General features: G+C 40.2%; 1 protein-coding gene and 2 long non-coding RNA genes across 9 annotated transcripts in view; 1 reads left to right on the top strand and 2 right to left on the bottom strand.

Annotated features, from left to right (window-relative positions):
• The window catches only part of LOC124403850, a 24,641-nt gene extending 18,808 nt beyond the window's left edge, over positions 1 to 5,833 (bottom strand). The window contains exon 1 of the long non-coding RNA XR_006928961.1: positions 4,806 to 5,833. This is a non-coding gene — a long non-coding RNA (uncharacterized LOC124403850). The remainder of the gene's footprint in view (positions 1 to 4,805) is intronic.
• Positions 1 to 9,882, bottom strand: part of nr4a3 (nuclear receptor subfamily 4, group A, member 3) — a 38,163-nt gene extending 28,281 nt beyond the window's left edge. For 2 of the 7 annotated variants that reach the window (XR_006928959.1, XM_046877651.1), the window contains exons 1-4: positions 9,466 to 9,880; positions 5,842 to 5,997; positions 4,693 to 4,774; positions 993 to 1,795 (exon numbers count right to left, since the gene is read on the bottom strand). Coding sequence is in view for 6 of the 7 variants with exons in the window: in XM_046877651.1 (XP_046733607.1) it covers positions 993 to 1,795; positions 4,693 to 4,756 (867 nt within the window). In the remaining variant the exon portion in view is untranslated. Of the gene's footprint in view, positions 1 to 992; positions 1,796 to 4,692; positions 4,775 to 5,841; positions 5,998 to 9,465 lie in introns of all 7 variants that reach the window. The other 5 variants (XM_046877654.1, XM_046877653.1, XM_046877656.1 and 2 more) reach the window with 5 other exon arrangements.
• A 315-nt stretch (positions 9,883 to 10,197) lies between these two features.
• LOC124403849 lies at positions 10,198 to 12,237 on the top strand. The gene is made up of 2 exons (XR_006928960.1): positions 10,198 to 11,294; positions 11,469 to 12,237. It is a non-coding gene; the product is annotated as an uncharacterized LOC124403849 (long non-coding RNA).
• The last annotated feature ends 392 nt before the right edge of the window (positions 12,238 to 12,629 follow it).

The following is a 12,629-nucleotide window of genomic DNA, read 5'->3' as shown; positions in this document are numbered from 1 at the left end:
CCTGAGCCTCACACTCGAGGAGAGAGGGGCGTCGGGTGTATGTGCCACTTCGCAGCCGAGAGCTCCATTCACCCCAAGAGCAACATGAATGGACGTTAATAAATACACAATTAACACCAGCCACCGCCGCAGCGCAAACACACCGCTACACACATGCACTACGTCCAACGACGCACAACTTGACAACCAACAGCAAGCAGTTGCTCAAATATACAATGCGATACATGTTTATTTAATGATTTTTTATAATTATTTCGAATAATATCTACACAGATTTTCCAAAGAAACAGGACAGGCTTCTGGTGCTTTATCAAAAGGTATTCCTCCTACAGCATCAGAAGCACTTTGGACTTTTCAGAGCATTCTATCTTTGTCCACATTATAGTTAATTCCTGTATATGATGTTTTTTTAGCCAATCAAGCTGGTATCTCTGTACTCAAGGCAAGGCAGTGTCCCCTAAAGATGCACGTCAAGACCTCTTTTAATTAAAAATGCAGATTTTTTCAGCTTGCTTGGGTTTTAAATGAAAAATAATATGGCAAAACCTTAAACGTAGGCGTAGAAGATTGATGCTATTCAATAATATAAAGTAATTGCCTGCAAAACGATACAAATGAATGTTTCTGCGATTTTTATTAAAAAAAATCCAACTAGCCCAATCGAGCACTTTCAGAAAAAAACGTTTTTTGGACAGTTACATGGGTTTGTCACTCCCCAATAGGTGTCTTCTTGCAATTCTGAAATGTTTTTGTGCTACACCATTCAAGGTTCCATCAGGAGCTGAAGAAGGAGCCAAAGTTTTAATTTTCTCTTTGGATAGAGCACCATGGGTGTGTATGTGTGTCCTAAACCAGCTCAGTCCCTCAGGACACTTTGAATCTCAACCAGTTCTATTTATTAGACAGCCCAGGGTGTGTTTAAATATATCCCAGCCCCTACATGACTTGCTCATAGTTTATGTGTGAGGTGCTGTGTTACTCTCAATCCTTACCTTAAAGAATCCCTTGCAGCCTTCGCAGGTGCGAACACCATAGTGCTGGCAGGCGGCGTTGTCTCCACACACAGCACAGGTGCCCTCCCCAGAGGTTGCACGTCCAGGTGGCGATGGCAAGCTCTCTGCCAGGAGTGACTGGGGGCATGGCCCCATGCCCAAAGAACGGAAGCCCAAGCCTCCTGGTTTGCCCACATTCAGTGGGTACACGTGCGAGTGTGCATGAGAGTGTGGCTCGAGGCCGGGTGGCGGATGGGAGGAAGAAGATGAAGGAGAGCGCTCGGGTCGGATCGGCAAACCCATGGGCGCCTCATAGCTGCTGGAAGAGGGCACGGACTGTGCTGCCTGGTCGTAGAAATGAGTGAAGCGTGGGCAGGTTTGGGGCACCAGAGGTAGACCGTGAGTCTCGTCCCACAGGAAAGAGGTGCCAGCATGGCCTGGGTGGAGTGGTGTGGGTGGAGTCGAAGGTGGAGATTGCTTAAAATACATGGACCCAGTGGCCATGGCTTCATCAACCGATGCATAACTCTCCTCTTCCTTCTTAATGATGGACCGTTGTGGCACAGACATCTGGTACAAGCACGAGGGTTTGGGCTCGAAGCCGCCCTCGACGAACACATTAAAACTGGGCAGCGATGTGGTGGCTGCTGCTGCTGAGATCTCCCCTCCACCCAAATCGCATTTAGCGTAGTCCTGTGACATGAGCTCACTACCGTGGTATTCGCCGGGATAGACGAAGGACTGGGCAGAGTAGCTGGACCCTGGGGGGGCGGGGCCATACTGGGCCTGAACGCAGGGCATGTCTGTAGATATAAGAAAACAAAGCCAGATGGATGTTATGGCATAATATTTCCTTTAAATGTAGAATCAGGAAAAAATGTATTTAAAATGCGAAAAATAATGCGACATTCAGCGTATCCTCATGGCTTCGTTCTGTTAGTAAAGAATTAGGACAAAGAGACATTTCGGGAGTTAGTGTGACAGGTAAACACATTAATGCAGTCAGTAATTAGTCAGTGACACATTTTTATTTGTTTTGCCTTTCTATTCCAGCAAAATGAATCGAGTGAAAGTAAGGATGACATACAGAGTGCCAGCTTTAATAGTTTTGTTTCCAATTATATTTCAATTCTTTTAATGCCTAATTACTTATTTCAAGAGAAAATTGGCTGAGATGTCAAATAATCTTGCACAAAAGCTAGAAAGAGACAAATAATAAAAAAATTTAATAATTATAAAAAAAATAATTTAGAGTTGTATGCGGGGTTCGTATTACATGACTGAAATACAAAATACATTTGACTCTGTCAAAATGAAGCCCATATAAGTGTAAATGCTCAGCAATATAGGGACATTTTTTTATTGTGTAAGTACTGATCTAGTTGCTGAGAGATAACTTCTAAAGTGAACAGAAGCTTACTTACTAGTCAAGTCACTCAGCAGCCCTGACTAACTGACCTAGCGAACGGATTGCATTTAATTTCAGATAATAATAATAATAATAAACATAAGGCCTAAAAAGAGCTGAATTATAGCCCTGGCAGAACATTACTAATGAGGACCTTCAGCATCCTGTTCTGTTTATAGGCCATAATTATTTGAAACATCTAAACTCATATTATTCCCTAAATTGTGGAAATCTAGGGAAAATAAAGAAGAGGGAAATTGCACTTAACAAATAAAGAGTGTCACTGTCTAATTACCTATGAACGGTATACTTGGTACAACTGACACCATGTACATTTGCACATGCTCAAGCGCACCACACATTCGCTCAAGCCCACGTTACTGCTCCTGCTTACTTAGCCATGTACTTTTCACAATCATATTTTAGACTGGCTTTTATAGTGTAGCTTAACATGGGAAAGCATAGTATAACTAAACCCGGTGTTACATTTTACACACACACACACACACACACACACACACACACACACACACACACACACACACACACACACTGGATTTGACTTTATACCTACAAATACTTTACAGCATTAATTAAAATACTTCAAAGAGTACACACCCTATGGTATTATGCAGTTTGGTGTAGTATGGAAGAATGTGGGTTGAGTAGGATAAGTGTATGATGAGATGGAATTCTGCCCTTCAGCACTCTTTCAAAACTACAGTAATCCTGTCATGTGCAGGTGTGGCCTCTTTCTCTCTGTGTGTGTGTGTGTGTGTGTGTTTGTGTTGAATATGCACTTTTTTGTCTTGAACCGGCGAAGTTCATGCACATGGGACGCCGTGCTGTCGTCACAGTGTACACCTTATTCTACACACCTTTTACATTTAGTCAAATTAGATGATGTTACAAGTGATTTGGCCTTCAGAACACCTGCACGTACTGGGTAATGAGGAGGTAATAAGAAAAAACTAAGTAACTTAGTAACTTAGAAACTTAGAAAGAAAGAAAGAAAGAAAGAAAGAAAGAAAGAAAGAAAGAAAGAAAGAAAGAAAGAAAGAAAGAACATCAAAGGGAAATATTTAAAAGTCAAAAAGAATAAACAAATGAACAAACAAACAAAAAAAGCAGAAACATAAGTGAAATACTAAAAAAATAATAAGATATAAAATAATAATAATAAATAATGAAGCATAATTCATTTTTTTGCAATTTCCTTAATGAAAAAGAAACAAGAAGAAAGAAAGAAAGAAAGAAAGAAAGAAAGAAAGAAAGAAAGAAAGAAAGAAAGAAAGAAGCATGAATTTAATTTCATGAACATCAATGTGAATGGTTTAAAGATAAAACACAATTCAGAAAATGAATAAATGAACGAACAAACAAACAAATAAACAAGTAATTAAATAAATCAAGCAGAATTAAAAAAAAAAAACAAATAGAAATAATCAAAGAAAAATAAAGAAAAGTAGAATTACATTAAGAATAAGAAAGAAAGAAAGTTAAACAGAAAACTTTTGAAAAGTGTAAACGAGTCTTTAAAATTTTTGGCACTGAATTAGAAATATGAGTGGAATTAATAATAATAATAATAATAATAATAATAATAATAATAATAATAATAATAATAATAATAATAACTTAATGTATGCCGGCTTCTTCAAAGAGTTTCATCCAGATGTGAGAGCGAGCCATGCGCGCGAACCCTTTGTCGTCACGGAGACGGAGCGAGTTGCAGGGTGTGTGACGTGTAGTCTGTTCAGGAGCATGACTCAATCTTACTTCCTGCTCTCTTACCATCGACATCACAGAAAATATAATTGTGTGTGTGTGTGTGTGTGTGTGTGTGTGTCCAATCAGCCAATATTTCAAAACCAGTCCAAACAGTTGTTTTACATCCTCTGCACCAGATTCGCTTTTATGCACAGAGTTAAACTCCAAATACACTATAGCACGTGAATGCTTTAATCGCTTTTATTGCATTTAATTTATTATTGCATAATATCGAATTTATGACGCAATAGTTCACTGTTCAGCGCATGCGCAAAAGTGGAACCTTAAAAAGTTGATTTGATGTTTAATTCAACTTATTTTTTTCTGGTTTTCACCAGTCATCTCATCGTACAGCCCAAAAGAATTCGATCACACATACACTGAGCCAAAACGGGAACGGATCTTCAGTCCAAGCGCACAACAACCAAGCCGGTGTGTGTAAGTGTGTGAATGAGTTAAAGCCCCAGACAGTGTTACAGACAAGTTAACTGAGAGTGACTTAAAGACAGGAGGGGGTCTAACCTCGAGGAGAGCATTTTAGATGAACAAAACGGAGCTGTTCCAAAGACTGTGACCTCCTGCTCATTGTCACAAGGCCATCGATCTACCAGCAAAACATCATCAACACACACAACCACACACACACACACACAAACACAGTTTTACACAACCACCCACACTAATATATTTTCTTTTAAAAAAATAATAGCACAATACTATCAATCAACAATGGCAATCATTTGAATACTGCATTTAATATATATTTATTATTTATTATTATTTAATATTATTATTATTTTATTTGTTTGCAATTCACCTCCATGTGCACCCCATTACCACACCTGCGGTTTAATATGCACAGCATCCGGCGTATATCTCTGTGGATTTGACTTTCGTTTTCCTTTTCTAAATAATCACTTTTCCGAACAATCACACGCGCGCTGAACGCACAGGAGTGTTTTCCGGAGTGCTTTAGCTTGCGCCTTTACGCACAACACCAAAGCGCGCCGCAGCCTGCAGTCTTCTACTTTTACCCACACCCTCAGCTTACCGAATTCTTTTCTCTCTTTTTTTTCCAACAACTTTATCCTGCTAAGAACTAATCAAAGACATTGGAGTAACCAGGCATCTCCACTAAACCTGAACCGATCCTGAAAAGTCAGTAACCAAATAAATCAATATCTACCTTTTAGACAGACTAAAAACGCAAAAGTCACATCCTATTTTATAAGAAACATATTAGTTATTTTTACTGTGCAATAAATGATATATTGCAATCAAGTCATAAATTGTAAAATATATCTCCATCTCTATATATGTTCTTTTATTGATTTGGGTTTAGTTGAATTTATTCTTGCTCTTTGTTGGTGTAATAAGAGTATTTATTTCATAAAGTATCTATCTATCTATCTATCTATCTATCTATCTATCTATCTATCTATCTATCTATCTATCTATCTATCTATCTATCTATCTATATCTCAGCAATTTGCATTTCTCTTAAAATGACATCACTCTGTCTGTCTGTCTGTCTGCCTGTCCGTCCGTCCGTTTGTCTGTCTGTCTGTCTGTCTGTCTGTCTGTCTGTCTGTCTGTCTGTCTGTCTTGGTAATGAAGAAAATCACAACGTGCACATTTGAAACCAAGCTTCAGACTAGTAAACGAGGCTACCTGGTTGACCTTTTGCTCGCTGAATTGTGCTCGGTTTGGAGGACGGAGGTGGCGCGCGGCGGGGGTTCGGCGCTGGAGCAGCTCGCGCGACGGTGCACGTATACGGGAGCCGGGACTCAGAGCTCGGCTGCAGGCGCTCTTCCGAACCGGGGTCTGCTGCAAGGTAGAGAGAGAGAGAGAGAGAGAGAGAGAGAGAGAGAGAGAGAGAGAGAGAGAGAAAGATCAGCGCAACGGCCAACGCAGTATACACACATGCACCACTCGCGCGCGCTTTCTCACACACGTTCTCTCTCTCTCTCACACACACACACACACACACACACACACACACACGGACACTCATACACACACGGACACTCATACACTCGTTTTAGCCCAGATGCAAGCTCAATACACAAATAGACCCATTATCTCTCCAGAACCAGAAGTCAGACAAAGTGCACGTGAGGTCTGAGATTTTGTAGTCACTGATGCACTGCAATTTAAAACGTGCAATACACGTACATACAAAGCCGCAAAGGTTGTGCACGAGTGCAGCACGCTGGCCTGGTTAAACTGTTCTTGCGTTATGAGTAAACGCGAACACGTGTAAAAAATAAAACGAATCTGTATTTTGTACAATCTGCTCAGAAAGTGAATATGCAACAAAAACAACAACAAAATAAATCGGAGTAGGTGCGCAACCACAATTTTCACAATGAAAGAGTTTTGATTTGAATGGAACTCATACAAAGGGGGAAAAAATAATACATCTGAAATAGCCACCAACAAGAGTTTTTGGCATGTTGGGTTTTTCCTCACTTTTTTCTCTCTGTTTTATTTTAAATAAATAAAACAATCAGGACAAAATGTTGAATCGACTTTTTTTTAAAGTGTGGTAGGATTGAAAACAAACGAGCTGTGCGTCCGAGCAATGGGAATAAATATGTAAAGCAAAACTCAAGGAGGTAAAGAAAATTCATAGCTGGTTGTTAGATTTTTAAAGAAATGCAAATGAATGATAATTATAATTATAATACATGCGAAAAATGATTTACCACAAATAAATAGCAACCCAAGAAATAATGCATCGCAGATTGTGAATGCACATCTGGTTAATCTGATATCTATAATCTAACCTGCTTCTGGTACGAATTTTTTTTTACTAATTTATATTCTTATTTATTTTATATTTTATTACCGGTTTGTGCTCTACATGCGAGATTTTAACCTGGACCCAGTGCACCGTATGTAACGTCCGGATCTTGCAGGACTAAAGTCGGCATGTATGTGCAGTACAATCTGAAAGAGACTAGCGCCCCCTCTCTGTCATACACAACATACAAACACGACTTTCCATCTATTAATGATTTATAAAAACATATTTCCTATGCTCTTATTCTATTAAAAAAAACACGACATCTACACCAAGAAAAGTGAAGGATCCTTCATTCTGCTGTAAATTTTAGTTATTTGGTCTGAAGGATCTGAGTGCTTTAATCAAAAGTCGGTTTATTGTCCAAGATCCAAGGGCACAAACTCAACCTCGAACCTGCAGTGCTACATGTGCAATAAAAATGTTTTTTAGACCCCCTAGAACAGCCCTGACTTCATAAACAAACTCTTGGTGTTTGAGAAACACTGTTCCACCCAGGAACCTTTACGCATATCCTACAACATGACGATCTGGATAGCTTTTAGGGCCCCAAATAGATACAAACCCTCTGAAAAAAAGGGTACTAAGGGTACTAAAGTGTCCCATTGTCTCCTATACGATTGTACTTTGGATGCTTTTTTCTCCCTAAAATCTTATACCTTGTAGACTTCAGAGGCACAAAAGGTGTACTGACACCCCAGAACCTTGAAGGGGGTTAAGGGAGTTGTAGCAAAACACACGCGCATAGGATGACTAGATGAGATACTAGCAGGTTGCAATCATGTGTGTGTGTGTGTGTGTGTGTGTGTGTGTGTGTGTGTGTGTGAGAGAGAGAGAGAGAGAGAGAGAGAGAGAGAGAGAGAGAGAGAGAGAGAGAGAGAGATTGAAAAGCCTCTGGTCCGCTCGCGCCCCCGGTAACCTAGAGAACAGCATGAGAGCCCTTAAGCACGCGCTCGCCTTCTCGCTCAATAAACGCGCTGGAGAGAGAGAGAGAGAGAGAGGGGCTTCCAGCAAACAGACGAGTAAAAGGACAGAGAGCTGACAAAGGAATGAAGAAGAGAGAGAGAGAGAGAGAAAGAAAAAAAAATAACACAAGTACAGTAAATTAGCTGAGGGAACGGTACTCGACAGTGAAAAAGGAGACAAGCTGGAGGCAAAAAAAAAAAGAAAGAAGAAAAAGACAAGACGAGACACTTTCCACAAAGCAACTCTGGACTTCGTTATTAGAGCATTGATGCATTGGTGAATAAGTTTATTCCTGGACGTCATTAGGGCATGTAGGAATCCTATACACCCTGCATTCCATCCCATCCCATCTCTCCCTGGCCCAGTATAACATATTATAAATATATTATATTATATATATTTAAGGAAATAAAAATATTAAATCCTTCACCAGATCTGAACACTTTAGAAACCTTGCTGCATTGACTACAATATAACCATAATTGCACCTAAAGTTTCTTCGCGTGCGTGTGTGTGTGTGTGTGTGTGTGTGTGTGTGTGTGTGTGTGTGTGTGTGTGTAAAACTCTTCATAAAGAGGGGGCGTGATTCTCGCTTGTCAAATGCAACAGTTTGATCGAGGCTGAATGAAATATGCATGAAAGTTTGCACGACATTTTCCATCGTTTCCTATTATTCCAGTCTCAACACGCACTTTCATTATAGTATCATGTGTGCAATATGACACTGTAGCAAGCCAATAAAATAAATAAATAAATACATATATATATAATATTGTGTATGCAAATATATGTCATGTTTAAAAAATAAAAAAAAAGTATGCCAAAAGAAAAGAAAGAAATACTGATGAACTGAGTGAACGTCGCTTGTTTAAGTGTCTATGGGACATTTATGGTCCGAGCGCGCGCGCGTCCGGGTGAGACAGAGACAAGTAGGGGATCTCGAGAAGCTTTTGTCCAAGCATTGAACCGGAGAGAGAAAAAGAAAATAGAGAAAAAGAAGTCGTTTAAATGGTTCAAGGAAGATGTCCAGGATCCGAAAGCAAGCAAGAGACTTCCTGCGTGCGCGTAAAAGCGTCTGAGGCTTGGACCCCGAGTGCACGCGTCCTGCTGCCGGTGTGAGGAGTGTGTGTGTGTGTGTGTGTGTGTGTGTGGTGGGTCAAGCTACACCAGGACCATAGAAAGGGAAGACGTCTCGGCATCTCATTTCCATGACAACCGGCGACATTATGACGACCTTTCGCGAATGTGAACCAGAGACCCAGAGCCATCAGTCCGCCCGTCTGGAGCCGAGACATCGCCTGAGACATCGGCTGAGACGTTGCTGAGATATCGGCTAAAACATCGTTTGAGACATCGCCTGAATGGAGACGCGACTCGTCTCAGACGCTCCACAGGTTTCCGCTTATTACCGTAACTTTTTTTTTTCAACTTTTTTTTTTTATACAAAATTGAGTAAAATCGTAAAACCGGCTCGTTCTGACGTAAGAACTTTCCCCCCCAAAAAAACTGAAATAATCACTTACTTGTTTGCTGTGACGGTTCCGTCTTTACATATGTTTTTAAACCCTTAATAATTCCCTGTGCATATCCAACAGAATAATGCCGGAAAAAAGTAAAAAAAAAAAAAAAACTCTGATGAATGAAGATCGTAGAGCCGCAAAAAAAAAAAAAAAGTGATCAAGTTTCTTTGATATTATAATTGATATAGTTTTAAATTTCTCTTTTGTAATTGTATAATAATAATAATGATGAGAAAAAAGAGTACTCCGTTCAGCTCCGGTCAGCTCCAGTGGATACAAAAAAGAAACCGCGTGAAGTGGGACAGAAGCGGGACGCGCCGGGGATCAAGTCGCAATGTGCCTTTTGTTTATGTGTCGCGCTGAGCGAGAAAGAAAGTCGAACAGCTTCATTTATGCGCGTCTGCCTTCTACATAGGCAGCCTGGTATGCGCTACGTCAATGTGACGCCATGGGAGAGGTGACGTCGAGCCTGCACTGTAGCGCCCCCCTCCCCTCCCCTCCCCTACTTCCCCGCTTACAGTATATACACACACATATGCTCTCCATGCCAAGACACACAGAGAGCGTTGCATTGATCTTATGACTCTACGAACTATATTGTTTGAAACTGCGCGGGAGGGTGTTGTTTTTCTGTTGTAAAAAAATTGTCTCTAATTATGATCTTAAACACGATTTGCTGAAATGCATTACATTATACAAATCCATGACTTCTAGTGTGAATAAAGTTGTAAAGTTTCAAATGCAAGCCAAATCACGATCGTTGTATCTGGCTCTTGCGTTTGCTCAAGTGTTACAACTGTTAAACAGAGTATATTAGCAAGCATGTAAATCAATCTATTGGAAATACATTTTATTATCATTTGCAATTCAGTACACGAGTGATAATAGGAATCCTTGGTCAAATAGGATACAGGAGGAAAAGCTGTTGTACAAAGAGCAATGTAAATCAAATGGATTTAATATTAGACACAGAGTATAGTACGTAATAGTATGTGTTTAAACAAAACTTCACTTAATTTCAATCAAAGGCTCACTGTTAAACCATGTTAAACATAATAAATTAGCAAATCGACTTAAATACAGTCTGATAACAAATCTAAAAGTGATACTATTTCCACTGGGCTGTTTTTATATTTTACACTGTGCATGCAGATCAGTTCAACACTATAACATAAGGAGCACTTTATATGCATTTATTTGTGTTTTGTAACTGGCTTGTGTTTTTTTCTTTCAAAAGAAATATACATTATATCACTCAGTAATGGATGGACTGGAGTTGAAATTCTTAAAAACATTTTGAGGAAAAGCGCGCCGGCGTGCTCGCTAAACGTAACGTTATACACGGTCGAGCGTTAACCCACTAGCACTAAACGTGCACTGGCCAATCACAGGACGCGTAATTTCTTGGTCCCCGTTCTAATTCTGGCCAATGACCATCTCTTGGAGGCGGAGCAAAGAGCTGACGCACTGGGGCGCGTGATTGACGCAAGCAACGTTTCTAAAAATAGCAGCGGGCGGCCCGGCGGTGTGAGATAGCCGATGCTTCATTCATTGTACCGGGGCGGGTCCGTTTATTTTAGACATTTGATTGTGTTCCAGCCAATCCAAATATAGTCGTAGACAGGTATTTTTAGCGGAAGCGTGTCCCCGTTTCCTCTTGCCAGGGAACAACCTCATGACACGGCCGTGTTGTAACGGGAGATTGGCGCTAGCTCGTGGGTTCACTTCTCCAGCTCCAGGAGCACAGCTCGGTGGAATCGGGGTTCCATGTAAACCGATTGTTTTACTTCCTGTTTTTAGAAAGACGCGTCCAAAGGTGTCAAAGTGATGGCGTGAGTAGAAAAGCACGCCAAGGGAGAAAAAGGCAGTCTTTGACATGGCTCTGTATAGTTTCGAGCTATTTTTCAAAACGAGATAATAAATAGATACAATAATACATAAAGCGGGACCAGTTTTCTTTTGACTTGAATCCCAAATTGAATACAATTCGTGTTCTTGCATTGCAGGTTGCACGCCTTGGTGAACGGAAAAGACGCTTCAAACCTCTTCAGGTCCATAAAAAATTGTCAAAAAAAGCACGAACGCTCTCATTACGACGACTTTACTTGCCAACAAAGCGTCTTTATAAACTGTACAAACTGTAGAGTCAATCTGAAGCACTTGCGACTGTCTAATAAAGCTGAAGAGAAACTTTAGATCTTGCGCATGCGCAGAAGCTAATTCCCGTTCTGTAAGATGAGTCTCTGAGTGAGCGCGTGCTGGGGGGGGATTCCACTTTCCATGACCTCTGTCATCCTCACCTTCTTCCACACACTCGGTCATTTTGATCAAAAGTTTGACGTGAAACACTGTCACCACCAGAGCAGTTTAATTTACAAGAATATAAAAATCATCAGTAAAGGTAAAGATCTTCCTGACCTTCGAAGCTGAGGTGCAGGTTCACACTTCTTAGTCACTTTGCACAGTTGATGCCTGTTTTTTTTGTTTGGTTTGGTTTCAATCAGAACAGACTCATGCACCACCAGATGGACTCCAGTCCGACACTGGACACAGTGCATACACACATTCAGAGGTTTTGTCAGATCTAGCTCAGGGGCAGCTCAGCTTGGAGGGAAACAGAACTCCGAGGAATCCCAGGGGGAAGAACATGCAAACCCATTCGCATACAGTAACCAGAGCTCAGGACGAAACTGGATTGACCCTAGGACTGTCAGGTGGCAACTTGACCCACTGTGTGACCATGCCACTCAATAAATAAATGATTGTATGTGTATATATACATGCATATCTATCTATCTATCTATCTATCTATCTATCTATCTATCTATCTATCTATCTATCTATCTATCTATCTATCTGTCTGTCTGTCTGTCTGTCTGTCTGTCTGTATGGACAAAGTACTCAAACCATGTACTTGAGTTAAATATACTTGATAAAGTAGGTAAAATATGACTCTAGTGACTCTTTTGAACTTTACTAGAGTAAAAGTTCAAAAGTATTTGCCTTTAAATGTACTTAAGTGTCCAAAGTACTCTGATTTATTATAACTATAATGTTTCTAATATAATTTTTGTCACATGACTCTTACTTAATCAACTCAGTTTATGTGAAAAGACCCTGATGTTACTCTAAGCACACCAATCTATTAATATAATGATCTTAATTAT

The sequence above is a fragment of the Silurus meridionalis genome, chromosome 21 (genome assembly GCF_014805685.1).
Source record: "Silurus meridionalis isolate SWU-2019-XX chromosome 21, ASM1480568v1, whole genome shotgun sequence".
Taxonomy (NCBI): domain Eukaryota; kingdom Metazoa; phylum Chordata; class Actinopteri; order Siluriformes; family Siluridae; genus Silurus; species Silurus meridionalis.
This window is presented reverse-complemented; position numbering and strand designations above follow the sequence as displayed.